Source organism: Amblyraja radiata, chromosome 1 (genome assembly GCF_010909765.2).
Source record: "Amblyraja radiata isolate CabotCenter1 chromosome 1, sAmbRad1.1.pri, whole genome shotgun sequence".
Classification (NCBI taxonomy): domain Eukaryota; kingdom Metazoa; phylum Chordata; class Chondrichthyes; order Rajiformes; family Rajidae; genus Amblyraja; species Amblyraja radiata.
In genome coordinates this window covers 137163873-137182241 of record NC_045956.1, presented here as the reverse complement: position 1 = coordinate 137182241, position 18369 = coordinate 137163873, and the positions used below count along the sequence as shown (strand labels likewise).

General features: G+C 41.9%; 1 protein-coding gene across 1 annotated transcript in view; it reads right to left on the bottom strand.

The window, feature by feature from the left end:
* Positions 1 to 18369, bottom strand: part of rit2 (Ras like without CAAX 2) — a 194487-nt gene that overhangs the window by 67602 nt on the left and 108516 nt on the right. Inside the window, exon 2 of the mRNA XM_033031348.1 lies at positions 4830 to 4903. Coding sequence (XP_032887239.1) covers positions 4830 to 4903 — 74 coding nt within the window. The remainder of the gene's footprint in view (positions 1 to 4829; positions 4904 to 18369) is intronic.

The following is an 18369-nucleotide window of genomic DNA, read 5'->3' as shown; positions in this document are numbered from 1 at the left end:
ACAAAACACTAAACTAACTAAAAATAAGAAAAAAGATGAAAAAACAGACAGCTGCAGGCTAGGCAGCCATACCCCCTACAGGTCGGCGCCATGAACCTACGCTGCACTGCCTCAATCTCAAGGATGTCCTTCCTCAAATTAGGAGACCAAAGCTGTACACAATACTTCAGAAGTGGTCTCACCATAGCCCTATACAACTGCAGAAGAACCTCTTTACTCCTATACTGAAATCCTCTTGTTATGAAGGCCAACATTCCATTAGCTTTCTTCACTGCCTGCTGTACCTGCACGCCAATTTTCAGTATAAGGACACCCAGGTCTCGCTGTACCTCCCCCCTTACCTAACCTAACCCCATTGAGATAACAATCTGCCCCCTTGTTTTTGCCGCCAAAGTGGATAACATCACATTTATCTATATTATACTGCATCTGCCACACATCTGCCCACTCACTCTACCTGTCCAGGTCACCCTGCAACCTCCTAACATCCTCTTCACAGTTCACACTGCCACCCTGCTTTGTGTCATCCGCAAACTTGCTAGTGTTGCTCCTAATTCCCTCTTCCAAATCATTAATAAATATGGTAAACAGTTGCGGCCCCAACACCGAGCCTTGCGGCACTCCACTCGCCTGCCATTCTGAAAAGGACCCGTTTACTCCTACTCTTTGCTTCCGGTCTGCCAACCAATTTTCTATCCATGTCAACACCCTACCTCTAATACCATGTCCTCTAATTTTAGTCACCAGTCTCCCGTGCGGGACCTTATCAAAGGCTTTCTGAAAGTCTAGATACACCACATCCACTGGCACCCCTTCATCCATTTTACTTGTCACATCCGTAATAAATTCCAGAAGATTAGTCAAGCATGATTTCACTTTCATAAATCCATGTTGACTTGGACTAATCATTTTACTGCTATCCAAATGCCCCATTATTACTTCTTTAATAATTGAGTCCAGCATCTTTCCCACCACCGAAGTCAGGCTAACTGGTCTGTAATTCCCCATTTTCTCTCTCGCTCCTTTCTTGAAAAGTGGGATAGCATTAGCTATCCTCCAATTCACAGGAACTGATCCTGAATCTATTGAACATTGGAAAATGATCACCAATGCATCCACTATTTCTAGAGCCACCTCCCTGAGGACCCTGGAATGCAGACCATCAGGCCCAGGGGATTTATCATCCTTCAGTCCCATTAGCCTACCCAATACTATTTCTCGTCTAATGAGAATTTCTTTCAGTTCCTCTACCCCCTTAGATCCTGTGTCCTCTAGTATATCTGGGAGAATGTTTGTGTCTTCCTTAGTGAAGACAGATCCGAAGCACCTATTCAACTCTTCTGCCATTTCCTTGTTGCCCATAATAATTTTACCCATGTCTGCCTTCAAGGGACCCACATTTGACTTTGCTACTCATTTTCCCTTAACATATCTAAAGAAGCTTTTACTGTCCTTCTTTATATTCCTGGCCAGCTTCTCTTCGTACTTCATCTTTTCAGCCCGTATTGCCCGTTTTGTTTCCTTCTGTTGTCCTATGAACGTTTCCCAATCCTCTGGCTTCCGGCTACTCTTTGCTGTGTTATACATCTTTTCTTTTAGTTTTATTCTATCCCTAACTTCTCGTCTGCCACGGTTGCCTCCTACTCCCCTTAGAATCTTTCTTCCTTTTTGGAATGAAATGATCCTGCGTCTTCCGGATTATGCCCAGAAATTTCTGCCATTGCTGTTCCACCGTCATTCCTGCTAGGATCCTTTTCCAGTCTACCTTGGCCAGCTCCCCTCTCATGCCTTCATAGTCCCCTTTGTTCAACTGCATCACTGACACTTCCGATTTAACGTTCTCCTTCTCAAATTGCAGATTAAAACTAATCATATTATGATCACTACCTCCAAGCGGTTCCTTTACCTCGAGTTCTCTAATCAAGTCTGGTTCACTGGACAACACTGTCTTTTCTTCATATCTCTTAACTCATGGACCTACGAATCAGCTGCCCCCCTCTGCCACTGGATCCTTCAATTTATGAGTCACAGGCCACAATCAGTGGGGATATAGAAGTATAGAACTATTGAGTATAGAAGTTGGGATGTAATGTTAAATTGTACAAGGCATTGGTGAGGCCAATTCTGGAGTATGGTGTACAATTTTGGTCGCCTAATTATAGGAAGGATGTCAACAAAATAGAGAGAGTACAGAGGAGATTTACTAGAATGTTGCCTGGGTTTCAGCAACTAAGTTACAGAGAAAGGTTGAACAAGTTAGGGCTTTATTCTTTGGAGCGCAGAAGGTTAAGGGGGGACTTGATAGAGGTTTTTAAAATGATGAGAGGGATAGACAGAGTTGACGTGGAAAAGCTTTTCCCACTGAGAGTAGGGAAGATTCAAACAAGGGGACATGACTTGAGAATTAAGGGACTGAAGTTTAGGGGTAACATGAGGGGGAACTTCTTTACTCAGAGAGTGGTAGCTGTGTGGAATGAGCTTCCAGTGAAGGTGGTGGAGGCAGGTTCGTTTTTATCATTTAAAAATAAATTGGATAGTTATATGGATGGGAAAGGAATGGAGGGTTATGGTCTGAGCGCAGGTATATGGGACTAGGGGAGTTATGTGTTCGGCACGGACTAGAGGGGTCGAGATGGCCTGTTTCCGTGCTGTAATTGTTATATGGTTATATGGTTATATGATATGTAACAAAATCTCCTCCATAATAATCTTCCACACTGGTGCCCTGCATGGATGTATCCTGAGTCCCCTACTATACTCCCTGCATACTCACAACTCTAAGGTCAAATTTAGCTCCACCTCCATCTAAAAGTTTGCAGGTGCCACCACTATTGTGCCGGATCATGAATAATGATGAGATGGAGTACAGAAAGGAGATGGAAAACTTAAGTGTCAGGACAATAGGTTCTTTCTCAATTTCAGCAAAATGAAGAAGCTAGATGGAAGCAGGGTGGAGAACATGATTGAATTAATAAATGTTTAAGAAGGATCTGCAGATGCTGGAAAATCGAAGGTGGACAAAAATGCTGGAGAAACTCAGCGGGTGAGGCAGCATCTATGGAGTGAAGGAAATAGGCGATGTTTCGGGTTGAGACCGGCGGTGCAGGCTCGAAGGGCCAAATGGCCTACTCCTGCACCTATTTTCTATGTTTCTATGTTTCAGAATTAATAAATGATATTTTATTGTCATATGTGACAGGTCACAGTTATATTCTTTGTTTTGTATATCCAAGGTATGCAAAGAGTCACCACATAAAAGACACCATCAAAGTTACAAAGTATTCAATTTTACACAAACTATTTTTAACACATTTAATTTGTAGTCCACCTTAGGTTTCAGCAGTTCCCCCACATCAGGTCTTCCTTTTTTCTTCCCCCCCCCCCCCCCCCCCCCGACACGGCAGTTCCCCCACGCCGGATTCTCCTTTGTTTTCGTGGCATGTCCGTCCTCTGACTTCCACGTGGCTCATCCTCGACCACCGACCCAATCTCCTCACCGACCGCCGGTCTGAGCTCCTCGCTGGCTCGACCTCCTCGGTGGCCCAACGTCGACCTCGACCACTGACGACCTCAACGATCGCCGGCCCGACCTCGACCGTCAACGGCTGGCCTCACCTCGACCGCCGGTGCCCCACATCGACCACCAGCCCCCAATGGTAACAAGCTCCATCAGGCCCACTCCTGATGCAGAGTCCGGCGGCGGGAATCTGCCGTCCGGCTTCAATTAGCCTCAATGGTGCAGAAGTGGAAGTGGCTGAGAACTTCAAGTTCCTTGGCGATAATATTACTAATGATCTTTCATGGACCAACCACATTGATGAGACAGCCAAGAAGGCACACCTAGTGTATGCCTGTACTTCCTGAGTGGACTGAGGAACAAACTTCAGCAGATGCACCATAAAAAGCATACTGTCGCGTTGCATCACAGCTTGGTTTGGGAACAGCTCAGCCCAAGATCATAAGAAATTGCAGAGAGTTGTAGATGTTACCAGGTCCATCACACAGAATAGACTTCCCACCTACATCTACACTTCACGCTGCCTCAGGAAAGTACCCAACATAATCAAAGACATGTTCCACCTCGCTCATTTGTACTTCTCCCTGCTCCTGTCTGGCTGAAGGTACAGAAGCTTGAAAGCATGCATCACTAAACTCAGGAACGGCTTCTTCCTTTCTGTTATCAGGCTTCTTCATGGTCCTTTCATATACTAGGGTAAAGTCTGATTCACCTCTACCCCATTGTAGACATTGGACTTGGTCTATGGAACTGATGCGTTACACTACATTTCAATGCTTAGAACCATATTCTGCACTCTGTATCTTCCCCAAAGTATACATTTGACTTCAATAGATGGTGTGTTCTGTAAAGTTGCTGTTGAGAATTTGATAGATTCATTAGTTTACTATAATTATTCTTTTGCCTCTTCTCTTTGGCATGGCCCCTTAACTTCAGCGGAACATAGAAGATATCCTTCAAACATAATCTTTCTAATTAAATTTAAGCAGAATTAACTTACTACATCAGCTAATAATAAATTTGAAATCATTTCAAAATTACCTTACAGGTAGATAAATATTTTTGCTTACTTGCCGGTCTTATAATGTTTAATTAATCAAAGTGCTGGAATCTTTGGATCATTGCGGATATAACGAGAATATTTTAATTTTAACCCCTTTATAATGCAAGTGAAAGTGTTTAATTTTTTTCACAATCTTTTAGATGTTATTTCCCTTCCCTCCAGTCCTATGTACCGTGACCTAATTAATGGTTTGAAAATGTTACATATTTTTAGTCGCTCCAGCATAAAAAACATATAAACAGAATTAACCTGGCCAGCTGTATCCAATATGTCCAAGTATGCAGAGATATCATCAATTCGTACTTGGGTCTTGTACGCATCTTCTGCAAAGAGAGAAAAATAAGCTGATACAAAACTTCGACTACAAACCCACTGACTCCCATGGCTATCTGGCCTACGCTTCTTCCCACCCTGCTTTCTATATGGACTCTATTCCCTACTCCCAATTCCTCCGTCTACGCTGCATCTGCACCCAGGATGAGGTGTTCCAGACCAGGACATCGGAGATGTCCTCATTCTTTAGGGAACAGTGGTTCCCCTCTTCTATTATATATGAGGCTCTCACCAGAGTTACCTCTATATCCCGCAGCTCCGCTCTCACTCTCCATCGCCCTACTCATAACAAGGATAAAGTCCCCCCTGACCTCACCTTCCACCCAATCAGCCGTCGCATACAACATATAATCCTCCAACATTTTTGCCACCTCCAACAGGATCCCACCACTGGCCACATCTTCCCATCTCCTCCCCATTCTGCTTTCCGCAGAGACCATTCACTCCGTAACTCTCTGATCAATTTGTCCCTTCCCACCTAAAGCACTCCCTCTCCTGGCACATTCCCTTGCAACCACAGGAAATGCTACACTTGTCGCTTTACCTTCCCCCTCGACTCCATCCAAGGACCCAAGCAGTCTTTCCCGGTGAGGCAAAGGTTCACCTGCACCTCCTCCAACCTCATCTACTGCATCCAATGTTCCAACTTCTCTACATTGTCAAGACCAAACGCAGGCTTGGCGATCGCTTCGCCCAACACCTCCGCTCAGTTTGCACTAACCAACCTGATCTCCCGGTGGCTCAGCACTTCAACTCTCCCATTCCGAATCCGACCTTTCTATCCTGGGTCTCCTTCTCCATTGCCAGAGTGAGGCCCAGTGTAAATTGGAGGAACAGCACCTCATATATCTCCTGGGTATTATACACCCCAGCAGTATGAACATTGACTTCTCCAATGTCTGCCTCCTTCTCCCTTCCCCTTCCCAACTCTCCCACAAGCCTACTGTCTCTGCCTCTTCCTTTCTTTCCCCCCACCCCCGACATCAATCTGAAGCAGGGTCTTGACCCGAAATGTCGCCTATTCCTTCTCTCCATTGATTCTGTCTCACCCGCTGAGTTTCTCCAGCATTTCTGTCTATCTTCGAATTTTCCAGCATCTGCAGTTCTTTCTTAAACAACTGATACAACATTTGATCCTTTATGACATAGTACGAGGCATTAGACAAACAGCATCAATAAGTTCACACATTGAAATTATTTTTCAGGATCTGCACAGTTCCCAAATGTAATTTGGAAATATATTGATTTAGAAAATGAAAAATCTTGGTTACAAGTACATGATATCTGAATTATTTCATCATTTCAAAATTCAAGAGTATTTTATTGTCATATGTCCCAGATAGAACAATGAAATTCTTACTTGCTGCAGCACAACAGAATATATAATCATAATAAATAATAACAAAAACTGAGTTAAAAAAGAACAAACATTAATAGTGCAATAATAATAATAATAATAATAATAATAATAATAATAATAATAATAATAATAATAATGATAATAATAATAATAATAATAATAATAATAATAATAATAATAATAATAATAATAATAATCTATTGTAGTTCATAGCTTATGAGGTTGTCGTGTTTAATAGTCTGATCGCTGTAGGGAAGAAGCTGTTCCTGAACCTGGACGTTACAGTTCTCAGGCTCCTCTACCTTCTTCCCGATGGCAGTGGTGATATGAGTGTGTCGCCAGGATGGTGTGGGTCTCTGATGATGTTGGCTGCTTTTTTGAGGCAGCGACTACGATAGATCCCTTCGATGATGGAGAGGTCAGAGCTGGTGATGGCCTGGGCAGTGTTTACAACTTTTTGCAGTCTTTTCTTTGTACACATCTTTAAAGGAAGGAACTGCAGATGCTCGCTTACACTGAAGATAGAAACAAAATGCTGCAGTAACTCAGCGGGACAAGCAACACCTTTGGAGTGGCCCATCTTCAGATTCACCAGCCCTTCTGCAGCACTCCATTGCAGACATTGGACTTTGTCCATGGAACTGGATAAAGTGGATGGCACAGTGGCGCAGCAGTAGAGTTGCTACCTTACAGCACCAGAGAGTGTGTTCGATTCTGACTATGGGGGCTGTCTGAATGGAGTTTGCACATTATCCCTGTGGACTTCATAAAAGTAAGAGACTGTATCAATGTTTGCACCAATGTGCTTGATGAAACATAGCTCACTTTTCAACATATTTCTCATGCATTTTCAAATAAACTTCATATGTCAAAATGAACTGAAATGCTACATTGCACTATAATGCTGAGAACTATGGTCTGCACCTTCCTCTTTGCTCTATTTATTGTACTTGAGTGTGACTTGATTGTAGTTATGTACAGTATAGCATTACAGATCTGCCTGGAAAGCATGCAAAACAAAGCTTTTCATTGTATCTCAGTGCACGTGACAATAATAAATCTAGACCTAAATATTAAATCCTGAGGACAGACCACAATACACTCTACGAAAGAGTTTTATGTCTTTATGTCTGTAGGTTCAATAGCCAAATTTCAGATAGCTTGATTCTAGTAACAATAGTTTACATAGACCATGAAATAACAGGGTCCAACTTTGACCCAATCTGGCAAAATGGATTGGAGAAGATAAACAAATAATATATTCAAGAATATCTACTGCCCTACAAGTACCTGAAACTCTTGGCTGCTAATTTTATTGTCCAATTCAAATAAGTACTTGTTTTATGACCCAATTCAAATCAAGCTCTGATGTCAGCATCTGGATTTTGAATTTGATTTTGATGCATCACAGCATGGTTTGGGAGCAGCTCCATCCTAGACCACAATAAATTGCAGCGAATTGTGGATGCAGCCCAGAGCATCACACAAACCAAACTCTCTTCCATTGACTCAATTTATACCTCACGCTGCCCCAGCAACAAGGGAGAGTTTCTTCCCAGCTGTTATCAGGCAACTGAACCGTTCTACTGCATCTAGAGAGCAGTCCTGCACAATTGGATAGGGGTGAGGGGGGGGGGGGGGGGGGGGGGGGGAATAGATTGAGGGGAAATGTTGAACACAATTCTGTCGTCGACAGCTATGTTACAGAAGATGAAAAGTGTAGGAGTAATTCAGAAGGTCAGTAATTCAGAAGGTGAGGCAGCAACTCTGGAGAACATGAATAGACAATCTTTCGGGTTCTAACCCATTTTCAGACTGAAGCGTCTAAAGAAGGATCCAACAAACGAAACATCACCTATCCGTGTTCTCCAAAGATGCTGCCTGATCTGCTGAATTACTTCTGCACTTTGTGTCTTATTTTCTAAACCAGCATCTGCTGTTCGTTGTTTCTGTAGTTGCGGAAGAGATGATCAACAGCTTCAAAGTTAGACAAAAGTGTTCCAGAAATATCATTGATTAATTTATTTACTTAGGCAAATGAGAAGAGTTAACATGTTCACAAGGATTCTCTCAAACCTCTACAGATGTGCAACATAAAGCATTCGGTTCTTGATGCATAACAGCCTTGCATAGAAACTGCTCTGCTCATGATCACTTTAAACTTCAGAGAGTAGTGAACACAGCCCAATCCATCACTTAATTCCATCTAGTTTATCTTCATGGTGCATTGCATCATGAAGACTGGAAATATCACCAAGGATACCTGTCAACCTGGCCATTCACTTTTCTCACTTCCACCTTCTCGGACTAGATACAGGAGTTTGAAGCCCCAAATGTCCAGACTCAAGAACAGCTTCTTCCCCACTCCTATCAGACTCATGAACCATTCACCTCTTTCACACCCTCTTTCCGAAGATGTTGCCACATAATCTTCTCTTTACTCTATCTCATTCGGTTATTCCATTATTTTTGTTGTCATGATTCAGTTTACATTGGCTGTCTTGCACTCGTCATTTTATTTATTTTTGCTTTATCATTATTGTCAGTATATTATTTACTCTGTGAACTTCATTGGAACAAATAATTTAATTGCACTGCAGTGTACATTACAATCAACTGAACTCTGGATCTGAAATTTGAAATCTCTCGAGTTCCCTTTGTTTAGTTAATCCATGGGTTCTCCTTTGACATTGCTACCGATTTTCAACAATGAACTCATCTCAAGGTTGTCATTATAAAACCTCTGCTCTCCCCTCATATCCAAGAGTCATTTGTCATTGTCCAACTGCTCACGGTATTGTATTGCTGTGTTTCTTGGAGCATTTCACTCAGATGAAAATGACATATGGGTCTATTGTCTCTTGTCCCCAAGCAAAGAAAACACTTTACCAGGCACTCTTTCAAGCTGATAATACTCCTTTCATCTTAGGTCTCTGTGGAATTGTTTAAAGTGCTGTTTAGAGTGGAAATATTTTTTTAGTTGCTTATCTATAAAATGACAAGTAATCATACATCTATTATAACTTCTGCAACTTCAGGGATTGTTGTTACATTGACCAGCACCACTGGCAGACTAACACTCACAAATTATTATTAAATAGAATGAAACTGCTTCACTCCAGTCTTGTACATCGTTATTGCACTGTGTACTGTGGCTATCACACTGTACAACTCCTCCCTCTTCTGTCGTGGTGAGACTGAGACTGACTCCCCTCCCTCCCCCCCCCCCCTCCCCCTCCCCAATCCTTTCCACTTATCACTTTAATTTCATATTTCATGAATTTTGTTGTTTTTTTACTGTTGGTAGATATGTCCTTGTTCATCAGTCAATGAAAGTAGGCATGCAGGCACAGCAGGCAGTGAAGAAAGTGAATGGCATGTTGGCCTTTATAACAAGAGGAGTTGAGTATAGGAGCAAACAGGTCCTTCGGCAGTTGTTTAGGGCCTTAGTGAGACCACACCTGGAGTATTGTGTGCAATTTTGGTCCCCTAATTTGAGGAAGGACATTCTTGCTATTGAGGGAGTGCAGCATAGGTTTACAAGGTTAATTCCCGGGATGGCGGGATTGTCATATGCCGAGAGAATGGAGCGGTTGGACTTGTATACTCTGGAATTTAGAAGGATGAGAGGGTATCTTATTGAAACATATAAGATTATTAAGGGTTTGGACACGCTAGAGGCAGGAAACATGTTCCTGATGTTGGGGGAGTCCAGAACCAGGGGCCACAGTTTAAGAATAAGGGGTAAGTCATTTAGAACGGAGACGAGGAAACACTTTTTCTCACAGTTGTGAATCTGTGGAATTCTCTGCCTCAGAGGGTGGTGGAGGCAGGTTCTCTAGATACTTTTAAGAGCGAGTTACATAGGGCTCTTGAAGATAGCGTAGTCAGATATGGGATATGGAAAGGCAAGAACGGGGTACTGATTGGGGATAGAAACATAGAAACATAGAAAATAGGTGCAGGAGTAGGCCATTCAGCCCTTCGAGCCTGCACCGCCATTCAATATGATCATGGCTGATCATCCAACTCAATATCCTGTACCTGCCTTCTCTCCATATCCCCTGATCTCTTTAGCCACAAGGGCCACATCTAACTCCCTCTTAAATATAGCCAATGAACTGGCCTCAACTACCTTCTGTGGCAGAGAATTCCAGAGAATCACCACTCTCTGTGTGAAAAATGTTTTCCTCATCTCGGTCCTAAAAGATTTCCCCCTTATCCTTAAACTGTGACCCCTTGTTCTGGACATCCCCAACATCGGGAACAATCTTCCTGCATCTAGCCTGTCCAACCCCTTAAGAATTTTGTAAGTTTCTATAAGATCCCCCCTCAATCTTCTAAATTATAGCAAGTACAAGCCGAGTCTATCCAGTCTTTCTTCATATGAAAGTCCTGACATCCCAGGAATCAGTCTGGTGAACCTTCTCTGTACTCCCTCTATGTCAAGAATGGCTTTCCTCAGATTAGGAGACCAAAACTGTACACAATACTCCAGGTGTGGTCTCACCAAGACCCTGTACAACTGCAGTAGAACCTCCCTGCTCCTATACTCAAATCCTTTTGCTATGAATGCTAACATACCATTCGCCTTCTCTACTGCATGCTGCACCTGCATGCCTACTTTTAATGACTGGTGTACCATGACACCCAGGTCTCGTTGCATCTCCCCCTTTCCTAATCGGCCACCATTCAGATAAAAGTCTACTTTCCTGTTTTTGCCACCAAAGTGGATAACCTCACATTTATCCACATTATACTGCATCTGCCATGCATTTGCCCACTCACCCAGCCTATCCAAGTCACCTTGCAGCCTTCTAGCATCCTCCTCACAGCTAACACTGCCCCCTAGCTTCGTGTGATCCGCAAACTTGGAGATGTTGCATTCAATTCCCTCATCCAGATTATTAATATATATTGTAAATAGCTGGGGTCCCAGCACTGAGCCTTGCGGTACCCCACTAGTCACTGCCTGCCATTGTGAAAAGGAACCGTTTACTCCTACTCTTTGCTTCCTGTCTGCCAGCCAGTTCTCTATCCACATCAATACTGAACCCCCAATACCATGTGCTTTAAGTTTGTATACTAATCTCTTATGTGGGACCTTGTCGAAAGCCTTCTGCAACTCCTGATATAACACATCCACTGGTTCTCCCTTATCCACTGTACTAGTTAGATCCTCGAAAAATTCTATATTTTCGTCAGACATGATTTACCCTTCATAAATCCATGCTGACTTTGTCCAATGATTTCACCACTTTCCAAATGTGCTGCTATCCCATCTTTAATAACTGACTAGCAGTTTCCCCACTACCGATGTTAGACTAACTGGTCTGTAATTCCCCGTTTTCTCTCTCCCTCCCTTTTTAAAAAGTGGGGTTACATTAGCTACCCTCCAATCCTCAGGAACTACTCCAGAATCTAAAGAGTTTTGAAAAATTATCACTAATGCATCCACTATTTCTGGGGCTACTTCCTTAAGTACTCTGGGATGCAGCTTATCTGGCCCTGGGGATTTATCGGCCTTTAATCCATTCAATTTACCTAACACCACTTCCCGGCTAACCTGGATTTCACTCAGATCCTCCATCTCATTTGACCCCCGGTCCCCTGCTATTTCTGGCAGATTATTTATGTCTTCCTTAGTGAAGACAGAACCAAAGTAGTTATTCAATTGGTCTGCCATGTCCTTGTTCCCCATGATCAATTCACCTGTTTCTGACTGCAAGGGACCTACATTTGTTTTAACTAATCTTTTTCTCTTCACATATCTATAAAAACTTTTGCAGTCAGTTTTTATGTTCCCTGCCAGTTTTCTTTCATAATCTATTTTCCCTTTCCTAATTAAGCCCTTTGCCCTCCTCTGCTGGATTGAATTTCTCCCAGTCCTCTGGTAGGCTGCTTTTTCTGGCTTATTTGTATGCTTCATCTTTTGTTTTGATTCTATCCCTGATTTCCCTTGTTATCCACGGATGCACTACCTTCCCTGATTTATTATTTTGCCAAACTGAGATGAACAATTGTTGTAGTTCATCCATGCAGTCTTTAAATGCCTTCCATTGCATATCCACCGTCAACCCTTTAAGAGTCAATTGCCAATCTATCTTGGCCAATTCACGTCTCATATCCTCAAAGTTACTTTTCTTTAAGTTCAGGACCCTTGTTTCTGAATTAAGAATGTCACTCTCCATCCTAATGAAGAACTCAACCATGTTATGGTCACTCTTGCCCAAGGGGCCACACACAACTAAACTGCTAAATAACCCTTCCTCATTACTCAATACCCAGTCTAGAATAGCCTGCTCTCTCGTTGGTTCTTCTACATGTTGGTTTAGAAAATTATCCCGCATACATTCCAAGAAATCCTCTTCCTCAGCACCCTTGCCAATTTGATTCACCCAATCTATATGTAGATTAAAGTCACCCATTATAACTGTTTTACCTTTGTTGCACGTATTTCTAATTTCCTGTTTGATGCCATCCCCGACTCCACTACTACTGTTAGGTGGCCTGTACACAACTCCCACTAGCGTTTTCTGCCCCTTAGTGTTTCGCAGCTCTACCCATATCGATTCCACATCCTCCAAGCTAATGTCCTTCCTTTCTATTGCGTTAATCTACTCTCTAACCAGCAACGCTACCCCACCTCCTTTTCCTTTCTGTCTATCCCTCCTGAATATTGAATATCCCTGGATGTTCAATCCCTGGATGTTCAGCTCCCAGCCTTGGTCACCCTGGAGCCATGTCTCCGTGATCCCAACTATATCATAGTCATTAATAGCTATCTGCACATTCAACTCATCCACCTTATTACGAATGCTCCTTGCATTGAGACACAAAGCCTTCAGGCTTGTTTTTACAACACTCTTACCCCTTATACAATTATGTTGAAAGGTGGCTCTTTTTGATTTTTGCCCTGGATTTGTCTGCCTGCTACTTTTACTTTTCACCTTGCTACCTATTGCTTCTACCCTCATTTTACACCCCTCTGTCTCTCCGCTCACACATTTAAGAAACCCTTTCCCTTTAACTCCATCCTCGACTATCCCATTTGACACCCCACCCCCCTTAATCAGTTTAATGATCAGCCATGATCACATTGAATTGCGGTGCTGGCTCGAAGTGCCGAATGGCCTGCCCCTGCACCTATTGATTATTGCCTATTGTCTATTATCAATTTTCCTCCTGGGATAAATAAGTTCTATCGTATCACATTGTATCGTACTCCTGTAATTTGTCTGATCAAAGATTGCAGTGGATAAATTAGCACGACTTGGTAGTCACAACATTTAATTTAAGGATTATTCTGTATTGTGTTGCATTTTATCTTCCAGTTACCAATATCAAGAAATAATCTTACATGTACAGCATTGTAAAACAGTTTGCCAAAGTATTGGGAAGCTATGGTATATTTGACTTTGGATCTAAAGATATTCAGTTTTGTCATTCATAACAAAGATCATGCTACATTTTGATCAGGTGGTCAGAAGTGAGGATCGACACACACCTGATGATGGTCCTGACAGAGGAACTGCAACAAAATCAATAATCTAACAGTGCAACATATGCACTTATAATCCTTTGCTCCAAGTACACAGATAAATTAACACCACTAATAATATAAATACCTCTGTGAAGTTAAATAAATTTGGTAGAAGGAACTTGGATTTAACATGAATACAAAATTGAAAAATGCAACATTATCTTTGAGATGTCTGACTAAAAGTTACTAGAAAGTTTTCGTTTAAAGTAGATACTTGCTTTCAAAATCGATCAAGTTTAAAAGATCTGATGGAAAATACAACATAGTCACCCAATCCATTGGCAAACTATTTTCCAATATTTTACATGTAAGATTGTTTATTGATATTGGTCTCTGGAAGATAAGTAGTAATACAATGCAGAATTATCCAAAATAAATTTTGTTGATCAGAATACAAAATCAATGCCTATTCATCCACGCCAATCTTTGATCACAGAAATTACACTGGAGTAGGCAGTCTGATGAAGATTTACAAGACCGGAGTGAATCAGTTTCATTCTATTTAATACTAAATTGTTGCGAGGGTCAGTCAAAAGAATACAATACAATACGGTTTTATTCGTCACATGTGAAATGAATTTGCCAGCAGCGTTACAATGAGAAAGAACACACAAAAACACAATAAAAATTGAACACAAACATCCACCACAGCATTCATCACTGTGGTGGAAGGCACAAAAATTGGCCAGTCCTCCTCCATTTTTCCCCGTGGTCGGGACCTCAACCCTCCGTAGCCGCCGCTGCGGGCGCCCAGATGAATGAAAGTCAAGGTAAGTCCTGAATCGGTGCCTCCCCCACCGGAGACCGCGGCTTCAGGTTGGTGTAGGCAGCAGGCCAGCGGTCGGTGATTTAAAGTTCACGCCACAGCCAGAAGCACCACAGACCGCAGGGCTGGCAGTCAAAGTCGAAGCTCCCATCCAGGGATCCCAGCGAGGGACCGCGCTCCCGATGGTAAGTCCATGCCGCGCCCGCGGTAGTAGTTGGCCGCGGGCCGGCAGTCGGAGTGGAAGCTTCTTCCTCTCCCGGGTCCCCAGCGAGGGATCCCAGGCTACAGACGTCGCGCTGGCCGGAGCTCTGCAGACCAGCGAACGGAGCGCTCCCCTCCGGCGATCCCCAGCGAGGGCTCGCCCGCTCCACGCCAAGTGTCCGCGCTGCGCCCGCCTCTGAAGCCCCGGGCGCGTCTCCAGGAAAGGCCGCACCGATCTTTGCTGTTGGGCCACGGGGGAGGCGACCTGGAAAAAGTCGCCTCTCCATGGAGGAGGCGACCAAAGCGGTTTCCCCCTTACCCCCCCCACACCACCCCTTGTGCCCCTACCTGAAATGTCACCTATCCATGTTCTCCAGAGATGCTGCCTGACCTGCTGAGTTACTACAGCACTGTGTCTTTGTTTTGTAAATCAACATCTTCAATTCCCTGTTTCTAATGTCTATATGTAATTTAGTAAGGCATCTGAAAAATTCCGACATTTCTACTGGTGCAGAATGCTAATTAAATCCAAAATTGGTTTGGTGACAGGGCGCATAGGATAGGGATGGAAGCATATTTTCCTGATTGTAAGTTCATAACCATGTAGTGATTTATAGGTGAGCAGCAGGATTTTAAAATCAATTCTCTGACATACAGGGAGCCAATGTAAGGATTTAAGAATTGGTGTAATGTGTTCTAATTTTTTGGTCTTTGTTAGAACTCTAGCAACAGCGTTCTGAACAAGCTGTAGCTGCCTGACAGTTTTTTTCGGAAGACCTGCAAGGAGACCATTACAATAATCTAGCCTACTAATAATAAAGGCATGTACAAGTTTTTCTAAGTCTTGAGCTGACATGAATCCTCTTAATCTTGCTACGTTTTTGAGGTGATAGTAGGCCGATTTTGTTACTGATTAACTTCTTTTTTTTTTTTTTTGTTACACTGAAAAAAGATTAGAATAAGAAAAAGAAGTTAGATAGTAAAGGATAGAAAGATGTGAAATATATAGTGTGTGAAAAAAGAAAACGAGTAAATGAAGAAAGTTGAGAGAGAGAATAGAGAAAAAAGAAAAGAAAAAAAGAAAGTTACTGATTTGATGTGACTGTCGAAATTTAAATCTGAATCCATAATGACCCCAAGATTTCTGGCTTTGTTTGAAGTTTTCAGGGACAGAGAGTGAAGGTGTTGGGTTACTTTAAGACTTTCTTTTTTAGTACCAAAAACAATTATCTCCGTTTTGTCCTTATTTAGTTGGAGAAAATGTTGGCACATCCAGTCTTTGACTTGCTCAATGCACTGGCACAGCAGATCTATGGGGCGATAGTCATTTGGTGATAGCGCTACATAGCTTTGAGTGTCATCGGCACAGCAGTGGTGGTCAATATTATTATTTCGCATGATTTGCCCTAGAGGGAGCATGTAGATGTTGAATAAAGAGGGCCTTAAGATCGAACCTTGCGGGACTCCACACGTCACGTTGGTTGGTGCTGATACAAAGTCGCCAATGGAAACAAAATAGTTCCTATCTTGTAGATATGACCTGAACCAACTTAAAACTGTGCCTGAGAGCCCCACCCATTTATCCAACCTGTCCAAAAGTATTGAGTGATCAACAGTGTCGAATGCAGCACTGAGGTCTAATAGCATTAATATTGAAACTTTGCCAGAATCTGTGTTAAGACGGATGTCATTTACAACTTTAATAAGGGCGGTCTCGGTGCTATGAAGAGGTCGAAATCCTGACTGGAAGTTGTCGTAGCAGCCAGTTGAAGCCAGGAAGTGATTAAGTTGCTGGAGGACAACTTTCTCAATGATTTTACTTATGAAAGATAGGTTTGATATTGGTCTATAGTTGTTAATAATAGAGGCATCTAGGCTCCACTTTTAAAAAAGAGGTTTAATAACTGCAGTTTTCAAGGCTTTTGGGAAATTGCCTGATTGAAGAGAGCTGTTAACTATTTGCAGTATGTCTATTGCTAGGCAGTCAAAAACATTCTTAAAGAAGTTGGTAGGTAAAGCATCAAGGCAGCAGGTTGATGGCCTTAGTTGTGTCACCGTTTCCACAAGAGTTTTAGAGTCTATGACATTAAAGCATGTCATCATTGCCACGATACCTTTGCCTAAACAGGGTGGTGATCCAACATTTTTGTTTGAAGCGGTGATATTGATGGCACGTCTGATGCCTTCAATTTTATCTGTATAAAATAATGCAAACTCATTGCATTTCTGCGTGGAATGGAGTTCAGGTGGTATTTGTGTTGGGGGGTTGGTCAGTCTGTCAACAGTTGCAAATAGGATTTTTGCCTTATTAGGTGTTGTTGTTAATGATATTGGAGAAAAATGTTTCTCTAGCACTTTTTAAGTCTAAATTGTAGGCACGGAGGCTCTCTTTATAGATGTCATGGTGAATATGAAGTTTTGTTTTCCGCCAGATGCGCTCAGCTTTCCGGCATTCTCTTTTCTGGGCTGTTACAAAAGCAGGTTTTCTCCAGGGTGCCTTTTGCTTACCAGAAATCATTTTAACCGTAACAGGTGCAATGACATCTATAACTTTCACAATTTTGGAGTTAAAGTTATCTACAAGATCATCAGCAGAACATGGGTTTAGAGGTGGTAACAAGGAGATGGCATTTTTAAAGAGTACATTAGAATGTTCATTTATATACCGTTTTTTGACAGTATTTGATTTTGTCTGTATGTCGGGAATAAAAGATATATTAAAGAAAACACAGAAGTGGTCAGACAATGTTATCAACATACAATCTTTCCGCTGGCTGGTTAGCATGCAACTAAAGCTTTTCACTGTACCTCAGTACGCGTGACAATAAACTAAACTGAACTGGTTTCCATTATCACGGGCATTCTGTTTTTTTCCCCCTCCCCACCCCTGCAACTAAATACACAAGACTGCAACAACCTCCAGTATTGAGGAAAGGTGATTGATCTAATTATTAACTCTATTTCTCCTGCTACAGATACTGCCCAACCTGCTGCGCACATTTTCTTTTCATTTCAGATTTTCAACAACTGCAGTGACTTTTTTTTAAATTAAACATTGTATAATTATAATTGAAGTTATTAAATATTTGTGTTAAAGCATATGTTAGCCATTTTTTGTACACAGATATTAAAAGTTATGGAAATAAGTATGTGCAAGAATAAGGAGTGTTTAATTGTCATACGTACTGCCAACAAAACAAAGACATTCTTAATCTCATAGCAGGCCTACAAAAACAGTAATATGAATAAATGTAATATTACAATTATAGAAAGAAAATGCCACACCAACTGTGTATGAGTGCTAGACAAAAATGTGAGTTACTGGAACAACAAATATCTAAAACGGAGTTGTCAAATACAGATTGTAGTAACAGGTTTTGTTGATGAAAAGACTAAGAAATGTATTTAGTTAAACTTTCTGTAATTAATTAATTATGCATTTTTGACTAGGAAGTAGATAGCTGTTGGTATAATTTGAACGTAGATAGATAGTGCTTTGCTGAGTTTATTACTTGGAGAAGGGAATCAGTTATTTTGTTTCATTGAGTTTATTGTCATGTGTACAGTGAAAATGTTTATTGTTACG